At 38.6% G+C, this 20,408-nt stretch overlaps 1 protein-coding gene across 1 annotated transcript; it reads right to left on the bottom strand.

Annotated features, from left to right (window-relative positions):
• Positions 1 to 17,697: 17,697 nt before the first annotated feature.
• Positions 17,698 to 18,990, bottom strand: LOC131680930 (uncharacterized). Its single transcript, XM_058961648.1, has one exon. The coding sequence runs from the start codon at positions 18,988 to 18,990 to the stop codon at positions 17,698 to 17,700; it is 1,293 nt and encodes a 430-aa protein (XP_058817631.1).
• Between the last annotated feature and the right edge of the window lie 1,418 nt (positions 18,991 to 20,408).

Below are 20,408 nucleotides of genomic sequence, written 5' to 3'. Positions count from 1 at the left end.
GAAGCCTTGGTTCAGGGGAATGGATGTGGGTCGAGATTTCGTACGTGTAATGTCCCGACTTATGTCCAACCACTACACCTTGGATGCGCATTTGCGGCGTATTCGGCTTGCGGAGAGTAGTCTGTGCGCTTGTGACGAGGGCTATCACGACATCGATCACGTTGTCTGGGCGTGCGCCGGGTATCATGGCGCCAGATCACAGTTAAAGGATTCCCTCCGAGCCCGAGGTAGACCACCCGATGTTCCAGTTCGGGATATCCTGGCAAGTCGCGATCTTCCTTATATGTCTCTCATCTACCTGTTTTATTAAAATTTATTTATTATTTTTCGTTTTCAGAACTTCCCTGTTCTTCCTTTTGGAGCACCAGATTGCCACTATGTGACTGCCGTTACCTTAACCACGTCTGCAAAAAATGAAGTCAAAGCGAGAGCAGGTCGATGGTCTGATCACTCTTGAAGAATTCTCCGCCGTCAACCCGATTCTAGGCATCCACCATCTACCAGGCTGAGGCTCTAACTCATGTCACTGATCTTCTCTTTGCCTGAAAGTTGCAAGTTTTGTTCTTTTTTCCCTGTCATTGTGCTTACTCCCCCTGTTCCTGATACAACTCCTGCCGCTGTTGCAAAAACCAATTTGTATTATCTTCCTAGTTTTAAGATAGCCTTGAACCTTTTCATTAAAAAACTATCATTTCCCATCTTGTATATCTGATTGAATTCCTAGTTTTAAGATAGCTTTGAAATTTCTCATAAACTCCTTCTAGTATATTAATCTACATTCCTAGTCCTAAGATAGCTGTAAAAAAAATTTGTAAAAAAATTATTGTTCAATCTTGTATATCGAATCGTATTTTTGGTTTAAGGTAGTTGTAAAAAATGTTCCTCTTTATATTAAAAAAATATTTGTACATTGTAACCTCTTAGTTTCAAGATATTCAAAATGGAAAAAAATAATTTGCCACCGCCATGTTAACGCATTTGTGCCTATTAAATAAACGAACTGAATAAAAAAATATAGCTTTTCCAACGTGTACACTAGAGTGACAGAAAAAAATGACCCCCATCGGCCCACCCCTGAGTCGATTCCTAGTCCCACCAGGAGTGTCTGCTCCAAATTTGAGCCAAATTGAACAAGTCTAGCTACCGGATCAACGTGCTTGAAGTTTGTATGGGATTTTTCGACAATTTACATGGAGAAAACCCACTTGCGAACATTTTCACCACTAGGGGGCACTGTATACATCAGATTATCACCAAAAGTGAAACTTAAGAAGATAATTCTATTATCTACAACTTTGTTAAAGACTGCAAAGCGATCCGACTCGAACAAGAAAAGTTATTAAACTTATAACGAAGTGATGTCTGAGTCAGTTTTGCGTGGGGCCTAGCAGTGCATGGTAGTGTATCAGTACTAGGTTCTAACAAACTAAACATTTTTATGGAATAATGGTTAGATTTAGCTCACTAGTGTGTTCGGAAGAATTGTAGTACATAATACGAGTTATGTTTTGGTTTGAAAACTTTAGTTCCATCTGTGACCGCATAGATGGCGCCAACACTAACTTTTCAACGGAGAGAGATAGAAATTAGGTGTCTTCTACAAAGTTGTAGAATAAGATTTTTTCAGTAATTTTGCCAAACATCTTGATATTCTATCTCTCTCCGTTGAAAAGTTAGTGTTGGCGCCATCTATGCGGTCACAGGTGGAACTAAAATTTTCTAACCAAAACATAACTTGTGTTATGTACTGCAATTCTTCCGAACATACTATTCAGCTAAATCTAACCATTATTCTACAAAAATGTTCAGTTTGTTAGAACCTAGTACTGATATACTACCACGTACTGCTAGGCCCCATGCAAAACTGACTCAGACATCACTTCACTAAAAGTTTAATAACTTCTTTCAACAAAGCCGGATTCACTAGCAGTCTTCGACAAAGTTGTAGACAATTAAATTATCTTTCTTATTTTCACTTACAGTGATAATACGATGCATACAGTGCCACCTAGCGGTGAAAATGCGAACTAGTGGGTTTTCTCCATGTAAATCGTCGAAAAATCCCATACAAACTTCAGGCACCTTGGTCCGGTAGCTAGACTTGTCCGATTTGCTTCAAATTTGGAGCAAGTACTCCTTGTGGGACTGGGAATCGACTCAGGGGTGGGCCGAGTGAGTTTTCAAAAATTCATTATTTTTCTGGGCACTCTAGTGTACACCATCCTTTATTTTTTTGCTGACGAAGTACGTTAATTATGTTCAGGGCCGCAGAGAGAAAATAGGGGCCCGGGGGTCCAACGTACGGGCCCCCACCACTATGTATTGCCTGAGTATAAAAAAGTTAATGTTTGAAATCCATTGGAGTTCACAAATACTATGTATAGTACACTGAAATATTATATTCATGTACCAGTTTTTAGCACTAGTTGTTTGTAGTGCCACTGAAGGAAAAAAGTAGAGTTTTTATACTTTGGGAGTTTTTTAATTCCGCTTCCACAGTTTTGGTGACTTTGAACAGCGTCATTTTTGTCAATAGTATTTATAAAAGTAAGGAAATGGAAAGATTGAAAATGTAGTAATTACAAAAAATGAAAATATCTAAACGGCGACCAACGGCAAAAGATAAAAAACCAATAGGAAAACTAAATATTAAAAGAATATTCAAAGAGCTAAAAACAACAAAATCAACCAAATAAACAAATTAATGTCAATCGAAAAATGTTAAATTGAGATAAACCAAAATAAAACCTATAATAAATAGATAAAAGAAAACAGGAAACTAGTAAAACATATTACGAAGATTAAAGAAGTCGAACATTATTGCACAAATTGTGAAAATAATGAAAAATCGATAAGAAAGTAGGAAAAATTTCAAGAAACAATGAAAATGAAAAAAACTACTAAAAGAATACAAACATTAATATAAAAAATGCATGAAGCTGAAAAACTCGATAAATCAAGAATAATAGAATTTATTTAACATTAAAAACAAGTAATATTTAAAGCAATAGAAAAAGTAAATAAAACGTTAAGAATGCATAAAATTAGAGTATATATAAGACAAGAATAAAATAACCATAGAGAAATTTAAAAAAAATGGACGAACCGTAAAATTTTTAAAAACTGGAAAATTGGAATGATGAAAAGACGAAAAAGTAAAGAAAATTGGAAGTATTGAACAAAAACGGAGCAAACAGACAAAATGGAAAACAAAAAATAGTAGAAAAAGCCGACATGGTATACTATAGAATAAAAAAGAAAATGAATAAAATGGATTAAATTATTTAAAGAACAGAAAAAAACACTAGGAATGAAATTTGAAACGAATTCAAACAACGAACTTAACGTAAAGTGAATAACAAGTGCGCATAGTGTCAAAAAAGATATATCAAATGTTTTTAGGAAAATGGTCAACAGAAAAAGTACTTTCAAAATAGGTTAAATGGAAACAATGAAGAAATAACAATAACGAATTAAATCTTAAGAAAAAGGTATAAACAATAAATAAAATTATATTAAATGAACAATGGGAAAAATAAAACTACGAAAAACAAAACGCTAAAAACTAGAAATAAGGAAGAAAATATGAGAAAGGTAAAAAATTAAACAATAAGACAAATTGAAATTGAATTTGAATAAGTGAAATTACTTTTGGAAATGCAAAAAAATATAAAAAAGGCTATTATAAGAATAAATGTAGTAAATAGACCAATTCTAAAAATTAGATGGAATGACAAAGGAAACAAATAAAGAGCAGGGTATTTAAATATGAAACAATAATAAAAATAAAATAAAGAAAGTAGAATTTTCTCGAAAAATTGCGAATAAAATGAAATAACAGAGAGAACTATAAATTAAAGTAAGTGACAATGATAGCAATAGAAAAAAAAAGCAAAAGTAAGGAATGTTAAAAGATGGATAAAGTAAAAGTACGGAAATATATAAAAAAGGCAGAATCTTAAAATTGTAGAAATACAAATATAATCCACACCTTGAAAAAATAGATCAATGAAATTTTAACAAAATAAAAAAAATCCATGTATGAATAAAAAAAAGGAAAAAAATGAGAAACTTGGATTAAATTTCAAATAAGGGTTGTGGTTGAATTTTACGCTATGCTGGTTTCGAAAACATTCATAATCCTATAAAAACATGAATTATTCTCTTATTTGTGTTGGTGTGTTAGCACAGCTGTTGTAATGAAAATGTTGATAAAGGCCGCATTTGAAAGAATTGTAAAACGTATTTTTTGACCATCCCTGGCCTCTTTGCGAGGAGTAATTGGTAGTCGAAAATCGCAGAAAAAAGCTACGTCATTTGAGTACGATCCCTTGACAAAAAACGTATCGGTATCATCTCGTATCTAAAAATGTTTTTTTATGGATTTTGGAACAATGAACGGCATACCAAATATATTAAATTTTAATTTTTGAATTAATTCCGAAATATTTTTGGTTTATCAAGAGTTTTTGATGACTCATTTGACCAACTGAGCTCTCAAATAGAGGTAAGGTTACCGCCTCTAGTGGTACATTGACCAGCAGAATTTTACTGAGCAGGGGATAGACTTCAAGAAACACATGGGTATGCGTTGAAATCAATTAGAATTTCGAATTAATGTGACCACTCGACAGAATTTTGGAGCGCTTCCATTGGTTTTTATTGTATAAATCGCTTAAAAACAAGTAAATATGCATTGTTTTATTTCTTAAGTAGCTCGTAGCACTAGGAGGAAAAATATCTTATTTTCTTCACATTCAGCGTAGAGTGTAATGTTTTGGTAAAGCACACAGCCTTTCTGTGTCGTTCACATTTAGTTGTATGTTTTTGCATTTGTTAACAGTTTTGTTGATTTAGTTGGGTGTAGTACTTCGCTTCCTCGGATATTCCTGTGAAGGATAACCCGAGCGAGCTTTGTTCTGCTCCTCAGTAAACAAACACGGTGTGTGAAATCACACTCCAGTTTCTTTCGAGAATCTTTGTGAGGAACATTGATCCATTTAAGCCAAGGTTCAATGGGGTAAAGTAAACCCAAATGGCACTTTTAAAATAATATTTGTCAACGCCAAGAGGGGCCCTCCTTAACAATTAGGGCCTGCAACCCGAGGATGATGTTTACGAGGACTGGGTGCTGGACGATTCCTGGTAGAGAAAAGGGCAACTCAAAATTGCAAAATAGTGGATCTAGTGGATTCTTCCGGGCGAATTCGAATTTACCTGAACGAAGACACGGAATTCGCCTCCAAAAACCGGTGTGGCAACCCTAAGCAGAATTTCAATAATAACTTTCGATATTAATCTAGCGCTTTCGAAGATTGAAATTCAATAGATCAGAAAAATCGATTTCATATTGGCAAAATTTGAAGACAACCTCATGACTTATAATCAAACAATTTAATTGTTTAACCCTTACAAGTCTGATCATATTTTTGGTTTGATTATAGCCATTTTAACCTTAAGGTCATTCGCTTCTTCATTCTGGTTAGGAGTCTTCCTATAAAAAATCTATTCCTGTGTGCGGGGTTGGGATTCGAACCCAGGTGAGCTACGTACATGACATTCAATGTACAAATTTCGCTATGCCCGCTCTGATCTTGTTTCGATGCGAGAATTAGGTTGGTATAAACATAGTTGATACCAAATGTGCAGTAATTTAGAATTTTCGCTATTCTAGTTACCTCATACACAAGATATTGAATTTTTAATTGCATTCTCAAAAAAATTTTTGTCGAAAAAGTATTTGTCAAATTTTAGTTTCTGGTAAAAATTCGGGCCCCCTGCAGAACTCCGGGCCCTGGGGAAAATACCCCGGTCCCCCCCCCCCTGTCGGCGGCCCTGATTATGTTGCTCAAAAATTTGTTCGCGTCAATCCTGGAAGTTTTACGATTATAATTAAGAATCTCCAATATTTGCATCATACATTTCAGCTCAAAGATACTTTTGGCGAGCATGTAGATCAAAAGAATTGTCCGTTACAAAGGTGTTGTTGACAGATTACAGCTCAAGCATATCTGCGATATAATCGTTATAACTATATAGTTATAACAAAACGAATTTCTCCATATCGCTGGATGCATCTTCATTCACTGAAGGACCTGGTGGTGTGAAGCTATAGAGGAAAGGTAATGTAATTAATATCAAACACAAACAAAACAGGGAGTAGAAATAACGAGGATTGAAAATAATACCATAGATGTACGTATTGTTCTTTTATCTTTCCAGCTATCCTTTGCTCATTACGTGGACAAAAATTCTCTGGAAAAACCGCTACATAAGCTGGTAGCGGTAGTGGTGCCCACAATCCCCGTTCCTTGTTGAGACGCAATCTAGTCACAGAATCTGTGGGCAATATATGGAAACTGTAGGTGGCAAACTAATTTTGTATATTTAAATAGTGTAGAAAGTAAAAATATCAAAAACTCGATATTCGAATTGTTTTTAGTTGAGGTAGAAACTTCTATATGTCATATTTTCTCAGTCTGCTAGTTAAGCCTTGATATCCGTTCCAAGGGGCGAACTTTTTTTCCATTTTACCCATTTTACTGTACTTTCTAGCAATAAATAAAATCACGGCAAACTACTATGTTTCAATTGAGATTCCAATGCATAATATTTGCTTTCAGCGAAAATCATAACACAATTAGTACCACTTATTATTATGATTCCCGACTGAAATATTTTCACTTCTCATAGTTAATGGAGCTCTCCACTGAATGCAGATATCAATGAATCCGTCCAGGTCGGTACGACCAACCAAGAGTCAGTACAATCTGTCGTATTTCCATTGCCCACGCTACACCGAGCTATTAGTACTGCGACATATGCAACCCGTAATACTTATACCGGTTCACTCCAAATCCTCCATTTACCACGGCTGTCGGTAATGGCCTCACTAATAAAAATCTCGTTTGTCCCCTGTCTCTTTCAACGTTACGGATGCGCACTATACGGCTGTTAGCCAGGATTAAGTTTTCAACCAAGCCGGATCGGTCTGGAATGGATCTCGGACATCAGGCATAAAATAGAGGAAAAGGTACCTACACACCGATAGCAACGGATATCATAGTCCAGTAGTAGCACTTTCTGTCAATCAACCGGAAACTATAGCTATCCTTATCATGCTGCCGTCCTATAGTGTTGCTTTTGAAGGCTTCCGCAAAAAGGTGGTGGTAAACCGCCTCTGACGCGGAGCAGTTGAGTGTGGCCCTGACCCGGCAAAGTGCCCCCCGCCCCAATTCCCGTAATGAAGACTAGAACAGGGGACCCGGGAGAAAACCTCAGAGGAGCAAAATTTAATCAACGTAAAAGTTGAACAGAAAATAGAGCGGTGTGTGAAAACGGAAGAAAAAAAAGTACACTATAGGATCGGTATCGCTACACGGCATGGGATGGCGAAACTTGAATCGGAACCGTGGAGCTGTATGTAATTGAACGTTCGGCTAGACAACGGCAGCAGCGGAAAACAGCGAATTGAGCCGACGGAATCGAACCGGAACGGCGAAATTGATTGGTAACCGTTAGTTTTATTGCTATCTTGTGGTTCAAATGTGAACAATTTGATTCTGATCGAGTCTGATGAAAGCACTGCTGTAGGTATTGTGTTCGTTGAGAACGGGGAATGTTGTGCGATGTGTTGTAGTTATGTTTTCATAATAGAAAATCCAATATACTTAAGTTATTTCGGCTCATTGGACCACAAACGAAGTTATATATCCTGTCGGAGTCTTTCAGTCAGATTTGTGCATGTTGGTTGAAAAGGTAACCAATATCAGAGCAAGGGATTACTGCTACTTATTACAGATTAAATCTAGGTAGGTACATATTAATGCTCGCAACAACTGTAAGTCTAACCTACATCGGGATATCGACTTTAGCTGAATCGAATATTCATTGTTCTTTAAGCTATTGTGAGGTTCACAATATCAACTTGATGTCAAAGGGTACGTTAGAGAAAATTTCATTTTCATTTCATGTTTATTTTGAAAAACCAATTGTTCATAATAGAGAAACGAGCACAACTTATGAAAAGGACGTAATTTCACAAATTGACGGTTTTTTTATGAAACAAACTTCAAAATATCTGGAAGACTGTCACATTTTAGAATGTTTTGGTTAGGAGACTTTCGATTTTCATTGACATTTAGAAACATACTCCATAATAAAATTATCTTTGTTCCACCAATTAGTATGCAATTTACAATCATGTTTACAGTTTTAAGGAAACATTTTTTTGCTGATAGCTTCTTCATGATGTTATTACATTTAAAACGATTATCTTCCTTTCAGGCTTTCGTTGACGATAAATAAAAATTAATGTGACATAACCGAAGTGTCGCGATTACACTTCGGACATTTTAACAACTGTTAGCGTCATTGTAGAAAGTAGAAGATATATTTCGTACTTTTTATATCTTCGACCAATACTTCGTTTGATTGATACAGTGGTTTATCCCTAGAACGGTTTTGTAGGGTACATTTGTACCCCAGAGCTATTTACAATCCCTGCTATTCCGTTAAGGTTTATTTTAACTACAAGCAATCTTTATCATAAATCAATTTGATCTATTAAAGCAGGTGAAACCTATTTGTTTCACTTGACCAATTTAACAGTGTCCGCTTAAAGTTTGTGTAGGGTACAAATGTACCCCACAAAACCGTTTACGTATAAAAAAACGCTTTAAATCAATCCATGCATTGTTCTATTCTATTCTATTCTCTATTCTAACCCTTACACAGCCAGTAGCAAAAAAGCATCCTGGAAAACACTGCAGATATTCTTTAGTGTTTTTCTTGTCAACATTAATATTTGAAGCATATTATGTGTAATATATCGCAAATGTTAAAACGGCCAGGCCTACTGTGCAGAGTTTGGTTTAAAGATGTTTCAAAATTATACGGCAATTAAATTATTCATTTAATGAATAATCCAACTAACGAATCATTTTGAATCTTGCAGGAGGAAGAAACGAGGACAACCGTACCGACCGTTTCAGTGTAAAGGGGAAATGATAAATCGTTGGGAGTGACTAGACTAAGAAGGTTAATGACACTCCTTTGGTCCTTTGGGATGCGACAGAGGTATTTACACCTTGCCTTAGCTAATGAGCCTAGGTTATAGCGCCTTTACTCGCTCTTATGGACGACTGCACCCAGTAAGGCAATAAACCTCATACATTCTATATTACCTTACTGGGACAGCGCCTATAGTCAGCAATTGGGAATCACTCAGATTAATAATGATACAACACCCTGATGTGGCATATAATAAAAAGGGTCTGCCACAGTAGATCAAAACACTGGAATATGTACCCAACAAGAGAAATACACTATATTCGATGTCAAAATGTATAAACTATGTGTACTAGGTGCTAGATATAAAATGCAAACCGAAAAATATTCCCTTATCAAACAAACGTCTTAGGCTTGTTCAAGATGACTTTATCTGCTATTCTTGGTATCCTTCCAGATGACAATGGCCATCTTTAAATTTCAAAAGAAACAGCCCCTTACGGCGTAGCCCTTGTTGAGCAACTTCCACAATTCCTCCGAATAATCACAAATCGAAAAAAATCGTTAGCATCCGACGCGTATGGCTACTACCATTCATCTCCAACTTCATATTAAATATTGTAATTAGATGTAAATTAAGGACATAATTTACATCTAATTACAATATTTAAAATTAAAGTGTTTTGAAATTTAGTGTCGTAGTCATTTTGGCAACCCTAAAGCACAACCTATAAACCGCTATACCCGACTAACTCTTGTTATGACAACATCGGGTTACCTATCTACGGTAGCACCCAAGAGAATATCTTTGTCCTACTATATTCGAGTTTTCGATTGATGTGCGCCGGAGTAGTTTCGCGGCACTTCGCGGCACTTCTGAGCAAAGGGAAGAATGGATTGTTTCATTGATACTGGTCGAAAGTGCAAAACTAAAGCACCGCATCGGTGCACGATAATCGAAAATGGTACATGAAAACGGCTTCTTCATTTCAACTACACATCTCGGCTCGGCCTGTCACACTCCACAAACATCCTTTCGTGCACGTCCCTCCATTTACAGAAGAGCAGCAGTAAACATTACTGTAGCTTTGACTTAAAGGCCTTTCATCAAATATGACAAATATGACCACAAATTCAACCGGACCACTCCAAAACAATATACAAGAAATGCAGAAAATTCAAATGATGTAAGAAATGAATGTTCCCATCACCTCCTATAACATGAAAGAAGGAATTTAGTGGATCAACTGATTGCAGCCGTCCGGTATTTTACATCATTTAAAATGACTTCACCCGGAAAAAAAACAGGCGTTATCAACACACTAGTGCAGCCTTCAATTAAATAAAAACACAATGAATCCCGATCAACCAACAAAAAATATACAAAATATAAAATATATGAAACATAAAATAAAACCGGAACAGGCTCACCGGGAACAGATCTGGGGTTCAATGTTCTTCAAACCAGACAGCTTCATACTCTTCTTCACTCAATTATCCTGGAATCTTCCTTTTCTGGTTCGGATCGCCTGTCGTAAGTCAACCTCTTACCTCTTCAGCTCTTCCGTAAAGTCCCCTTCACTTCCTCCGCGAATTTACAGCCAAACACAACCGAAATTTAAACCACCAAACCGGTGCTACTATGAAAAAAACTTCCAAAATAGTAGAAAATATCGCGAGAAAAATTATCAACAGAAAAAATGAACTGTTTGCCTTTAAATCAATCCATGCATTGTGTAGGGAAAACTGAAGTTTCCTTTGTTGTGCTGAGTTAAAAAAATTTAAAAACAAAGTTTTGAAGGGATTAAAAGTTCATACTTTCAATAGCGTTTACTAAAATTTCCAACGCGGCTAAGAACTGAGCATTGAAATTTCAGCTCTTGATATCTCGCTACCTCTGAAGTGCATGCATGCATGCATAGTTAAAACATCCATATCGACTTTTCCAAAGAATGACTTCCCAGTAGTATTTTTAATCTGGATTATTATCCCTAATCCTAATGTCAAAGAACAAAAAAAACTCTCGAATCCCGTTAGGGAAAATCATTATTATTACTGTAATTTTCTCTTTCACGAAACTTTACGATAACCTTCAGTCACTTCTATTAAAAAATTTCAAATACTTTATAATGTTCACAATCTTATTAGGGAAACTTGTTTTTGTAATATTGTGAAAGCTGAAAGTTTATGAATTTTCCCTATCTGCAACGTATAAACCCTTAAGTATACCAATTAATATAGGATACCCTGTTAACATAAACTATCGCACCAATGGAAACAGGTTCGCCCAATGTTGGAAGAAGTCGATAAAATAACCCCTTGAAAACCAATTAAAAATTGGTGTAGTTCGATGCAATTGAAAGAAAATATCCTCAGAAAATGGGATGTACCTATTAATGTGGGACACAGTGAATAATAAATACAGCAAAGACCCGTTTTTATCAGCTCCATGGTGTATTTTAGGCTAACAAAATGGATACATTGATTAAAGCGGGACATTTTTTCTGATTATTTAATATAGTCTTCTAGCGCAAAAATAAAAAAAAATATTTTTGCATATTTGCATCTTTAAGATAAGGAAAATATACTCAAGAAAGGATTTACTCGAATACAGCCTTGTTCGTCTGCTAGAACCCATCAAACATATCAAAAAAAATATTATAATAGATAGGCAGCATTTCAAGAAGTTTCTTGTGGACGAGTGTAGAACGACTTTGTCCCTACTTATTTACCAATTTGCGGCAATTAATTCATCAGTCAATTATACTGAGCTAAGAATGAGTACGTACTATTTGAAAACAGGGAGTGTTTGATTCGTGCGTGATGTTAATATAGTTTAGAAACGCAGCATTTATATTTTTTCTGTTTCGCGTCTTCATTGTAATATCGGAACGTTTACTCGAACGAGGTGGAAAATTTTATGTTACGGGATCTCAATATGCTTCTGATTATACCAATAAGGACCATTTAAAAAATTCTGCCACGCTATTAGGAGGAAGAGATATGACTTATAGTAACATAAATGGGAGGGGAGCATGTCATGTGCTTTGAAGCCATCGGCGGTTTTACGCACGAGTGCGCCATGTATATAGGAAATTCCATAGAACATGATCACTTTTGCGAGTAGCTGCATAAAAGTGCTACTACAAAATGAATGAAAAACTAAAAGAATTTGATTCGTATTAGACCAAAGGGAAAAATAACGTGGTAATATGACAGAGAGTTAGTTAGTATTAGGGTTCGCAGTACCGACCCTTTTTGGCGAGAACCGGTACTACGGTACTGAAGCCCTCAGTACCGGTAGTACCGGTAAAGTACCGGTACTCGAACATTTTTTTTAAAAAAAAACGAAAAAAGCTTCAAAGTGAAATTAAATGCTCAAACCGATGACCTTATTCTCAGATGATTGATTTGTGCTGATCAAAAAAACATGCTTATTGTTTTTAATTTATTCGGAATGGCACGAGTCATTTCAGCAGAAAATATTTTTTGTATGCGACACCTTCTTTTATTTCGAAATCTAGGTCACTTTGAAATCAATAACTGCTAAGCGGTGCGACTTTTGTCGACTTCAACAGATGGTAAATGTAAGAAACACTATTAACAACAGTAAATCAAAGCGAGAATGGCAGTAAATCCGGCAGGTTGCTCGCATTTCCTCTCTTGATTTCCTGTAAATTGGTTTCGACCTGCATACCAAAGCTCCTTTGCTTTCCTGTAAACTATGGAGTTTTGCTGAATTCTCCGAACACTAACAATTATAAATCGCCCCATTTGGAGTAGTTCACCAAGTCTAAAATTGTTAGCTACTAAATCGCTGTTCGTTCTTTTATAAATAAAGGTTTAAGAGTAAACCAAAGACATGACTCAGACTATAGTCTTATTACGCACCACCCTCTGAATAATGGAAACCAATCAGAATGTCGCTAATAAAAAAAATCACAGCATAGCAAATTCAAATTCTTACGCTAGATGTGAATATTTTGAAATTTAGTACAAGATCGTTAAAATTTAATTTCGACAAAATAAAGAAGGAATTCAAACATACCGTTCAGTACAACGGGAGCTAGTAATGTTAAACTTATAGAAGGTAATTAATATAATTTAAAGTCATCTTGCAGACCGATATTTTGAAACAGGTCCCCCTAGAGAGTCCACATATTTTTCATAAAAAAAATTGTATGGTACCGAAAATACCGGTACTGGCTTTTGTTCAGTACCGGTATTACGGTACCAAAAATGGGTCGGTATTCCCGGGATTTTCGGTACCGGTATTACCGGTACCACAACCCTAGTTAGTATTGGGTAATCTTTGCGTGACATAATTTATAAATGTTCCACCATACCACTTTCAAACTCGTTGCTTACGGTCCATTTTACATTGTCGATAACACTACCGACAGCCGGCTGTCCGGAGTTCAAGTTGTTTTCGATGAAATAATCTCGATAAACGATTAGCCAGAGTTTAAACGCCTTGAAGATTTACGTATCCTATAGTCAATGAACTATTCAAACATGCACGAAAACATATTCTCAGTCGCATCGCTTGCTTGAAGCGAATCCTGACTAACAACCCACCCATTACCCAATCCGTGGTACTTATGGGAGTGTCACTGAGTTGGGGCCTTCCGTTAAGTAAGTACCACAACAACACTTTCTTTCTCATCCCAAGTTACGGTAAACATGGTCGTGGCCCGCAATGGTGGCTCTCAGGCGAAACTCTCGCTTAGACTGGATCAATTGTTACTCTCACACATTGCTCCTCAAGTATTTTTTTAAATTTTTTAACCAACAAAAATCAGATGTTAACAAAAATCGATCAGGACCTGCTAGAGTTGAACGAAAAACGCCATTTTTCATAAATTCCCCTACTTTTGGAAAGTATTATTCTCATTACTAATTCTATTACGTTTTCGTCTCAACTCGACGCATTCCCAAAATAAAAACATTTTCAGCAAATATTAAAAAGTTATGCAATTTTTCGGTGAGCAGTTCTAAGTTTCATAGACATTAATTCAATTCCAATTTCGCTTCCTACTAAAAAAACTCTAATCCATATTACAGTACATCCCTTCAAAACTGAACTCAATATGATAGGAAATCATGTCCGTTACATACACACACGGGCACAGACAGACAATGTCCCAAATCGTCGAACTGAATCGATAGGTACATAAGATTCGGCACTCCGGGCCTCGGAAAACATCTTGAAAGTTTGAGCGAATTCTATACATTTCTCGAGGTCAACCACCAAACTCTGTCGATGCGAACATAGGTACTCTCCATTTATTAATAATTGATTAATATGAGCGATGTTAATACGTTAAACGAAAGCTTTCAATCCCTTCCCACAACAAAGATTTCGTGGTTTTGTAAACGTTTTACCAGTTGCTTTAATCAACTGTAGCTGAACATTTCGCCCGTAAACATGTGGATTTGAAGAATTTATTCAGCTTATCTGATTAAGACACCTTAAAGAACAATCCTACAGCATGTATACAGCCTGAAGAAAACCACAGTTTAGTATTATCATTAAACTTTTTTGCTACCGCTATTCAGCTGAGAGAATTATCATAGGAAATTTTTTAAAAAAGATTTGTATTTCAAGTTACCAACGCAATAAATCCTCTTTGGAAGCCATCGTCTTTTATTCGTATTACGTTACAGTTAGAGAAAAACTGTATTACCTTGTTAGATATCAATCACGTACCTGGGGGATTCGAAACTCGCAACCTATTGAATAGTAATCACTTACCTTACTATCTGCACCAATTTTGCATAGATCGAAAACTTAAGATTTCACAAAATGCCGAAAAGTCTAGACTGCTGAATAGAGTCTGTACAAAGATTATATAAACCTTTTATAGATTTGAGTGAATCTAGTTGACTTGGGTTCGAATCCCCACCAACGATATTTTTTTTTTCATTTCATTGGTAATAAACTTTCGAAAATTTTAAATTAGCCAATTTACTAATTTTAAAAACCGATGATTGTAGATGTTTTTGTATCTCAGAAGAGTTATTACGGCTGTTAACAAAACATGTGGACAAGTAAAAATGGGTACCATATGAAAGGAAAGATAACTAAAAGATGAATTGAAGCCATTCATAATTCTAAGCTGGCAATATCCTCGAATTATTTGCCACTCCCTGACAAATGATTTTCTATTTAATGTGAGTTTTTGGTGGTAAGCGGACGTTGCTATTAGAATTCAATATTTTATTTATTTATATCAATTATTTTTATTAGAATGAAAATATCTTTAAAACCTTCATCGTAGTGATGTTCGAAAAAAAATCCAACGGTAACAACGCTGGTTTCAAAGCTTTATAGCAACGTTCGAACAAAAAAATTCTCTTCATTCGTTTTCGATCGCTCGGTCGAGACAGAAGTGTTTTATTGCCAGTCCGTGCAGTCTATAGTGACAAAGAATACTGCTAGGACGCGTTTAATCCTCCAGAATTCGCGCAAATGGCCCACTGAACGAGCAGCCGCTGGTGCGCTATGACGATTTCGCTTAATTTGCACTAGCGCGACTTCCGGAAGGTTAAGGTTATCCTCCTCGTCAAGGTTTCAGTAGTTTTTTCCTTCTTTTGTGTTTTTGTTTCTGAGTACCGTTAGTTAGCCGGACAGTAACCAGTGAAGCAGTGTTCTTCTAGCAAGCCGCCTGGATACCGCTACATACACAAGTTAACCCATTCATGCCCATGTTGTTTGTGGACAATGTTTTTAAACAGCTATAACTTTTGATTGAGGCAAGATTTTCTCACAAAAACAAGTAAGGCTAATGAATGTGACTATTGCCTTTCATTTGAGTAATAGAAGTTACAAGGATCAGCTCTAGAAGCGAAGTTATTGCAATTACTCTGATTGGATTCCGATGTAGCAGTGCTGCCAGGGACAGTTTACGTTGACATCGGAAAATGATTTTTTCATATATCTTCGTTATGGTGCAATATTATTGAAAACTGATATAACCTGTCAATTTAGACTGTTTTTGGCTACGTTTTCCATGCAATTGGACTATTGTGAAGATTCTTGGAGAATTGTATTGAGCATTGGAAGGTAAAAATTGAGCAGCTTCTAGCACTGCAAGGGAAGCACCAATTTTATGAAAATAGACTTTTCGTGTTTTTTATCTCACCGATTTCAAGGAAAAATAGTTTTGAAACCCTACCTGCACTAGAAAAAAGTTGAGTATGAAAGGGTTAAGTATTATTTTACGTTTACTCTTCTTGGTTCTCTTACTAACGTGCACTGGGCAATAGGCCCATGCAAAAATGACTTCCCCTGACGGCGGTTTATCTCAAGGAGAAATTGACGCCGAAACAAAATTACAAAGGAGTACAGGGTGTATATTCCAGCTAACAGGGTTGAAGTCTGCGGTGTAGTCTCGGATTCCACTCTGAGTTGCGAGGACCTGGTGAAACATGGGACTGGCTGTTTCAAAGACCCCATGCTTAAGCCAGTGAAGATACTAGAGTGCAAACGTTTACATTCGGTCGCAGCTGGCGGGAAGAAAACATACGTCAAATCAGACTCTTATCGGGTGACCTTCGCCGGTTCTGCTCTACCCAACTACCTCCTCTTTGACAAGTTTCGTCTACCTGTTCGCCTCTTTGTGCCGTGGGTCATGAACTGTACTAATTGCAATCGATTGGGACAAACAACCTCCCATTACAGCAATAAGGCTTGTTGTGGGAAATGCGGTGGGAATAATGCGGATGATTCCTGTGGAAGGGATGTCGAAAAGTGTCTCTACTTTGGTAAACCCACATAATCTCCCGGCATGTCCCGCGTACAAACAGCGCGAAGATAATCTCAAGCGTTCCCTTAAGAGATGCTCTAAGCGATATTTTGCAGAAATGCTTAAGATAGTTACGCCACCTGTCTCTACGAACATCTATACCAACTTGTCTACTGACGAAGGCGAATGTGATGAACCACAGAAGGGGACATCTTCTGCTGTGCCTAGAAGCAATAGGAAAAGGAGGAAAATTTCGTAAAGGCCAGAAAGTGTCTCTTCGTGCCCCCCTAAAATAACCACTCAAGGAAGTATTGATGCAAAACCGAAGCAAGTCGCTCCCGGTCTCAGAAACCTGAGCTCAGAAAAGGAGTTCCCAGCACTTCCAGGAACATCAAATACCCCAAGTGTTCCCAAATCTCAGCCAGAGAAAAAAACCAGCGCTGGCTTAAAAAATTTCTCTGACATTGTGGACCGTATTCTTACAGCTTTGAATATTTCTGACCCCCTTAAAAGCATCTTGATAAGCTTTCTACCCGCAGTAAAAACATTATTGATGCAGTTCACTGCGAAATGGTCCCTCCTTTCAGCGATTGTATCTTTCGATGTCTAATTCATCGAACGAGGTCACGAATTTAATCACTGTTCTACAGAGGAATTGCAGAAGAATTATTTCGAAAATCGATTCCTTTTAAATCTTGCTGAATAACTTGAAATACGATGCATTTGTACTATGCGAGACATGGCTCACTTCAGAAATAACCCTACACTTCCACGATTTTAATATTATTCGCTTGGATCGAGAAGACTCTTACGGAGGAGTACTTTTGGGGATCAAAAAGTGCTATTTTTTCAATCGAATCGACCTCCCCTCTACACCAGGCATTGAAGTTGTCGCTGGCCAAACCAAAATTAAAGGCAAAGATCTTTGCATTGCTTCCACTTACATCCCCCTTTGCTGTATGGGCGCCGAGGGGCTCGCTGAACTGTATGGCGCTATTAACACTCCCCCCGGAATGCGGCTAGGGTCTTCCTGAAGAGCATTCTTCTCAACGCCTATGTCCAGGACAGCGAGTTTAATGGCAGGTCTCTCGTAGATTCCGTTGGCTGTCTGCACCGTCGCCCATCTCACTTGTCCATCTGCACCAGGTTTGACACAGATAACTCGACCCTTCGGCCAGCAGTTCCGCCCTAGATTTGGGTCCACGATGATGACGACGTCGCCGACTGCAATGGGTTTTACTGGTGTGAGCCACTTCGGTTTCCGAGTTAGTGTTGGAAGATAGTCTCTAACCGAACGTATGCGAACGTTGCCAGCTGTTTCGTAGAGCTGCAGAGCTGTCGTCGAACGGCACCCACGGTTGTAGGCCGTTTTGTTTTGAGTACCCAGTAGAAAGTGGTTGGGCGTCAGCACTGGAGATTCATCATACTCCAGCGGGATGCTAGTGAGTGGCCGCGAGTTGAGCACGTTCTCAACTTCCACCAACGCGTTCTGGAGCACGTCGTGAGTTGGCGTAGCATTCGATTGCAGCACAGTTAGGTTCCGTTTCACGGACTGAACCAGACGCTCCCATGCTCCCCCCATGTGGGGAGAGGCTGGCGGATTGAAAGCCCATTCCGTTCTAGCCGTGGTGAACTCTCGCGTCAGCCAGTCGTCGTCGAGTTCCTGCAGCGCTAGCTGTAGTTCCTTGCTGGCGCCCTGGAAGTTTGTGCCACGGTCGCTGTAGATCACTGCAGGAACTCCCCTTCTAGCGAAGATTTTGCGTATAGCCATCATACAGGAATCTGTCGTCAGTGTGTGAGCAAGTTCTAAACGTACCGCGCGAATGGTAAGACACGTTGTCAGTACCCCCCAATGTTTCTCTGTGCGTCGTCCGACGGATACCGTCATTGGGCCAAAATAGTCTATCCCCATGTACGTAAATGGTCGAGCAAAGGCAGCCAGGCGAGCGAGTGGTAGATCGGCCATCGCAGGTGGTTGCGGGGCAACCTGTTTATTTTTACACTGTTGGCACTCCTTCCGGATCGCACGGTATGTTGCCTTCAGAAGTGGACTGCAGAATCGCTGGCGAAGCTCGTTGATGATCGTCTCATGGTTCTGGTGGTTAAACTGCTTGTGTGCGTTGGACACGATAAGCCTAGTGATGTGGTGATTCCGTGGAAGAATAACCGGATTGGTGGCGTCGTAATCTGTGAATTTACATTCTTGGGTTCGGCCGTCAAGAAAGGCGCACATCTTGCGTACGGTTGTTTTTTATAAACGTAGCGAACGGTTATTTTTTATAAACTTGCGTTGCTGTGTGGTTGATAAGGGTTCATTCAGGACTGCTATCTCATCGGGATACGCACTGCGCTGTGCAAGACGAAACAGGTAAGTTTCCGCTTTTCTTAACTCGTCGCGAGTCAGAGGGCCACTCTGCCTTGGTTTTTTCATCTTAGCTTGCCTCAGGTTGTCCACGAAACGGGTCACATAAGCCATTCGGCGCAGTAGAGAAGACCATTCCGAGAAATCATGTGGCTGTACCACTGGGTCTAACGGCACGGTATGAAGCAGAAGATGAGGTCGCAACTCCTCTTTAGTCGATCCAAATGAGTGCGGGGAAACAGGCATGCTTCCTTCGGGAACCGCAAAACCATCAACTGGAGGCAGTCATACCTGGAGCTCGTGTCCATTTGGTTCCCTCGTCTGCCACGTTCAGCTTCGTTGACACCCACTGCCATTCGTTGACGTTCGTCGCTATACCGACGGTGATCCGAGTTGAGCCAGCAGAGGACATCTCTGGAGTCAGTCCAGAAGAAACGTTGATTGATTTTGACGAATAGCGATTTGGCAATGATTTCCGCTAATATCACGCCTATCACGGCGGCTTGCAATTCGTACTTCGGAATTGAGAGAAACTTTAGCGGCGCGACTCTCGTCTTTGCTCCGACCAGTCTGCATTCGATGGTTTCTCCTTCCTGAAAACGCAAATACACTGCAGCTGCGAAGCCGTTCTCGCTTGCGTCGACGAACGTGTGCAGTTGTACCACCGTTTCGTCCGTCGCGGATGTGAGTGCTCGGTAGCATCGAGGTATTTCGATAGACGATACCTGCGGCAACACTGTCAGCCATGCCAACCACTTTTGAAACAACGACTCATCGATGGGGTCATCTCAGCCGACTGAAGTTCTCCAGATTTATTGCAGCAAGGATTTTAGTTGCATTAGGAAGTGTGCTATGAGTACTAAGGGATCAAATAACATCATTAACGTACGAAGAACTTCGCGTTTTGTCGGTCGTCGCTGCCCACTGTTCAGTAGCTGCTCGCACCGCGGTGACATTTTATATGTGAAGCAGTCTGTTGAGGTGTTCCACCACATTCCGAGAACCCGTTCTGACACGTGTTTGTCACCGATACTGAGGCTTTTCTCATCGGAGCCTGTTTCGCTCATAGCTGCCACAACTCTGAGTGAGTTGGAGATCCAGTTCCGCATTTCGAAGCCTGCTGACCTGTGCACTGTCTGTACTTCTCGAACCACTTGTATTGCTTCCTCCTCAGATTCCACACTCAGAAGCATATCGTCAACGTAGTGTTGCTTTACGATTGCGTGAACTGCTTCTGGGTGTTCTTGTTCGAATCTCTTTGCATTGTAATTTTTTACGTATTGTGCCGT

Source organism: Topomyia yanbarensis, chromosome 2 (genome assembly GCF_030247195.1).
Source record: "Topomyia yanbarensis strain Yona2022 chromosome 2, ASM3024719v1, whole genome shotgun sequence".
NCBI lineage: Eukaryota > Metazoa > Arthropoda > Insecta > Diptera > Culicidae > Topomyia > Topomyia yanbarensis.
This window is presented reverse-complemented; position numbering and strand designations above follow the sequence as displayed.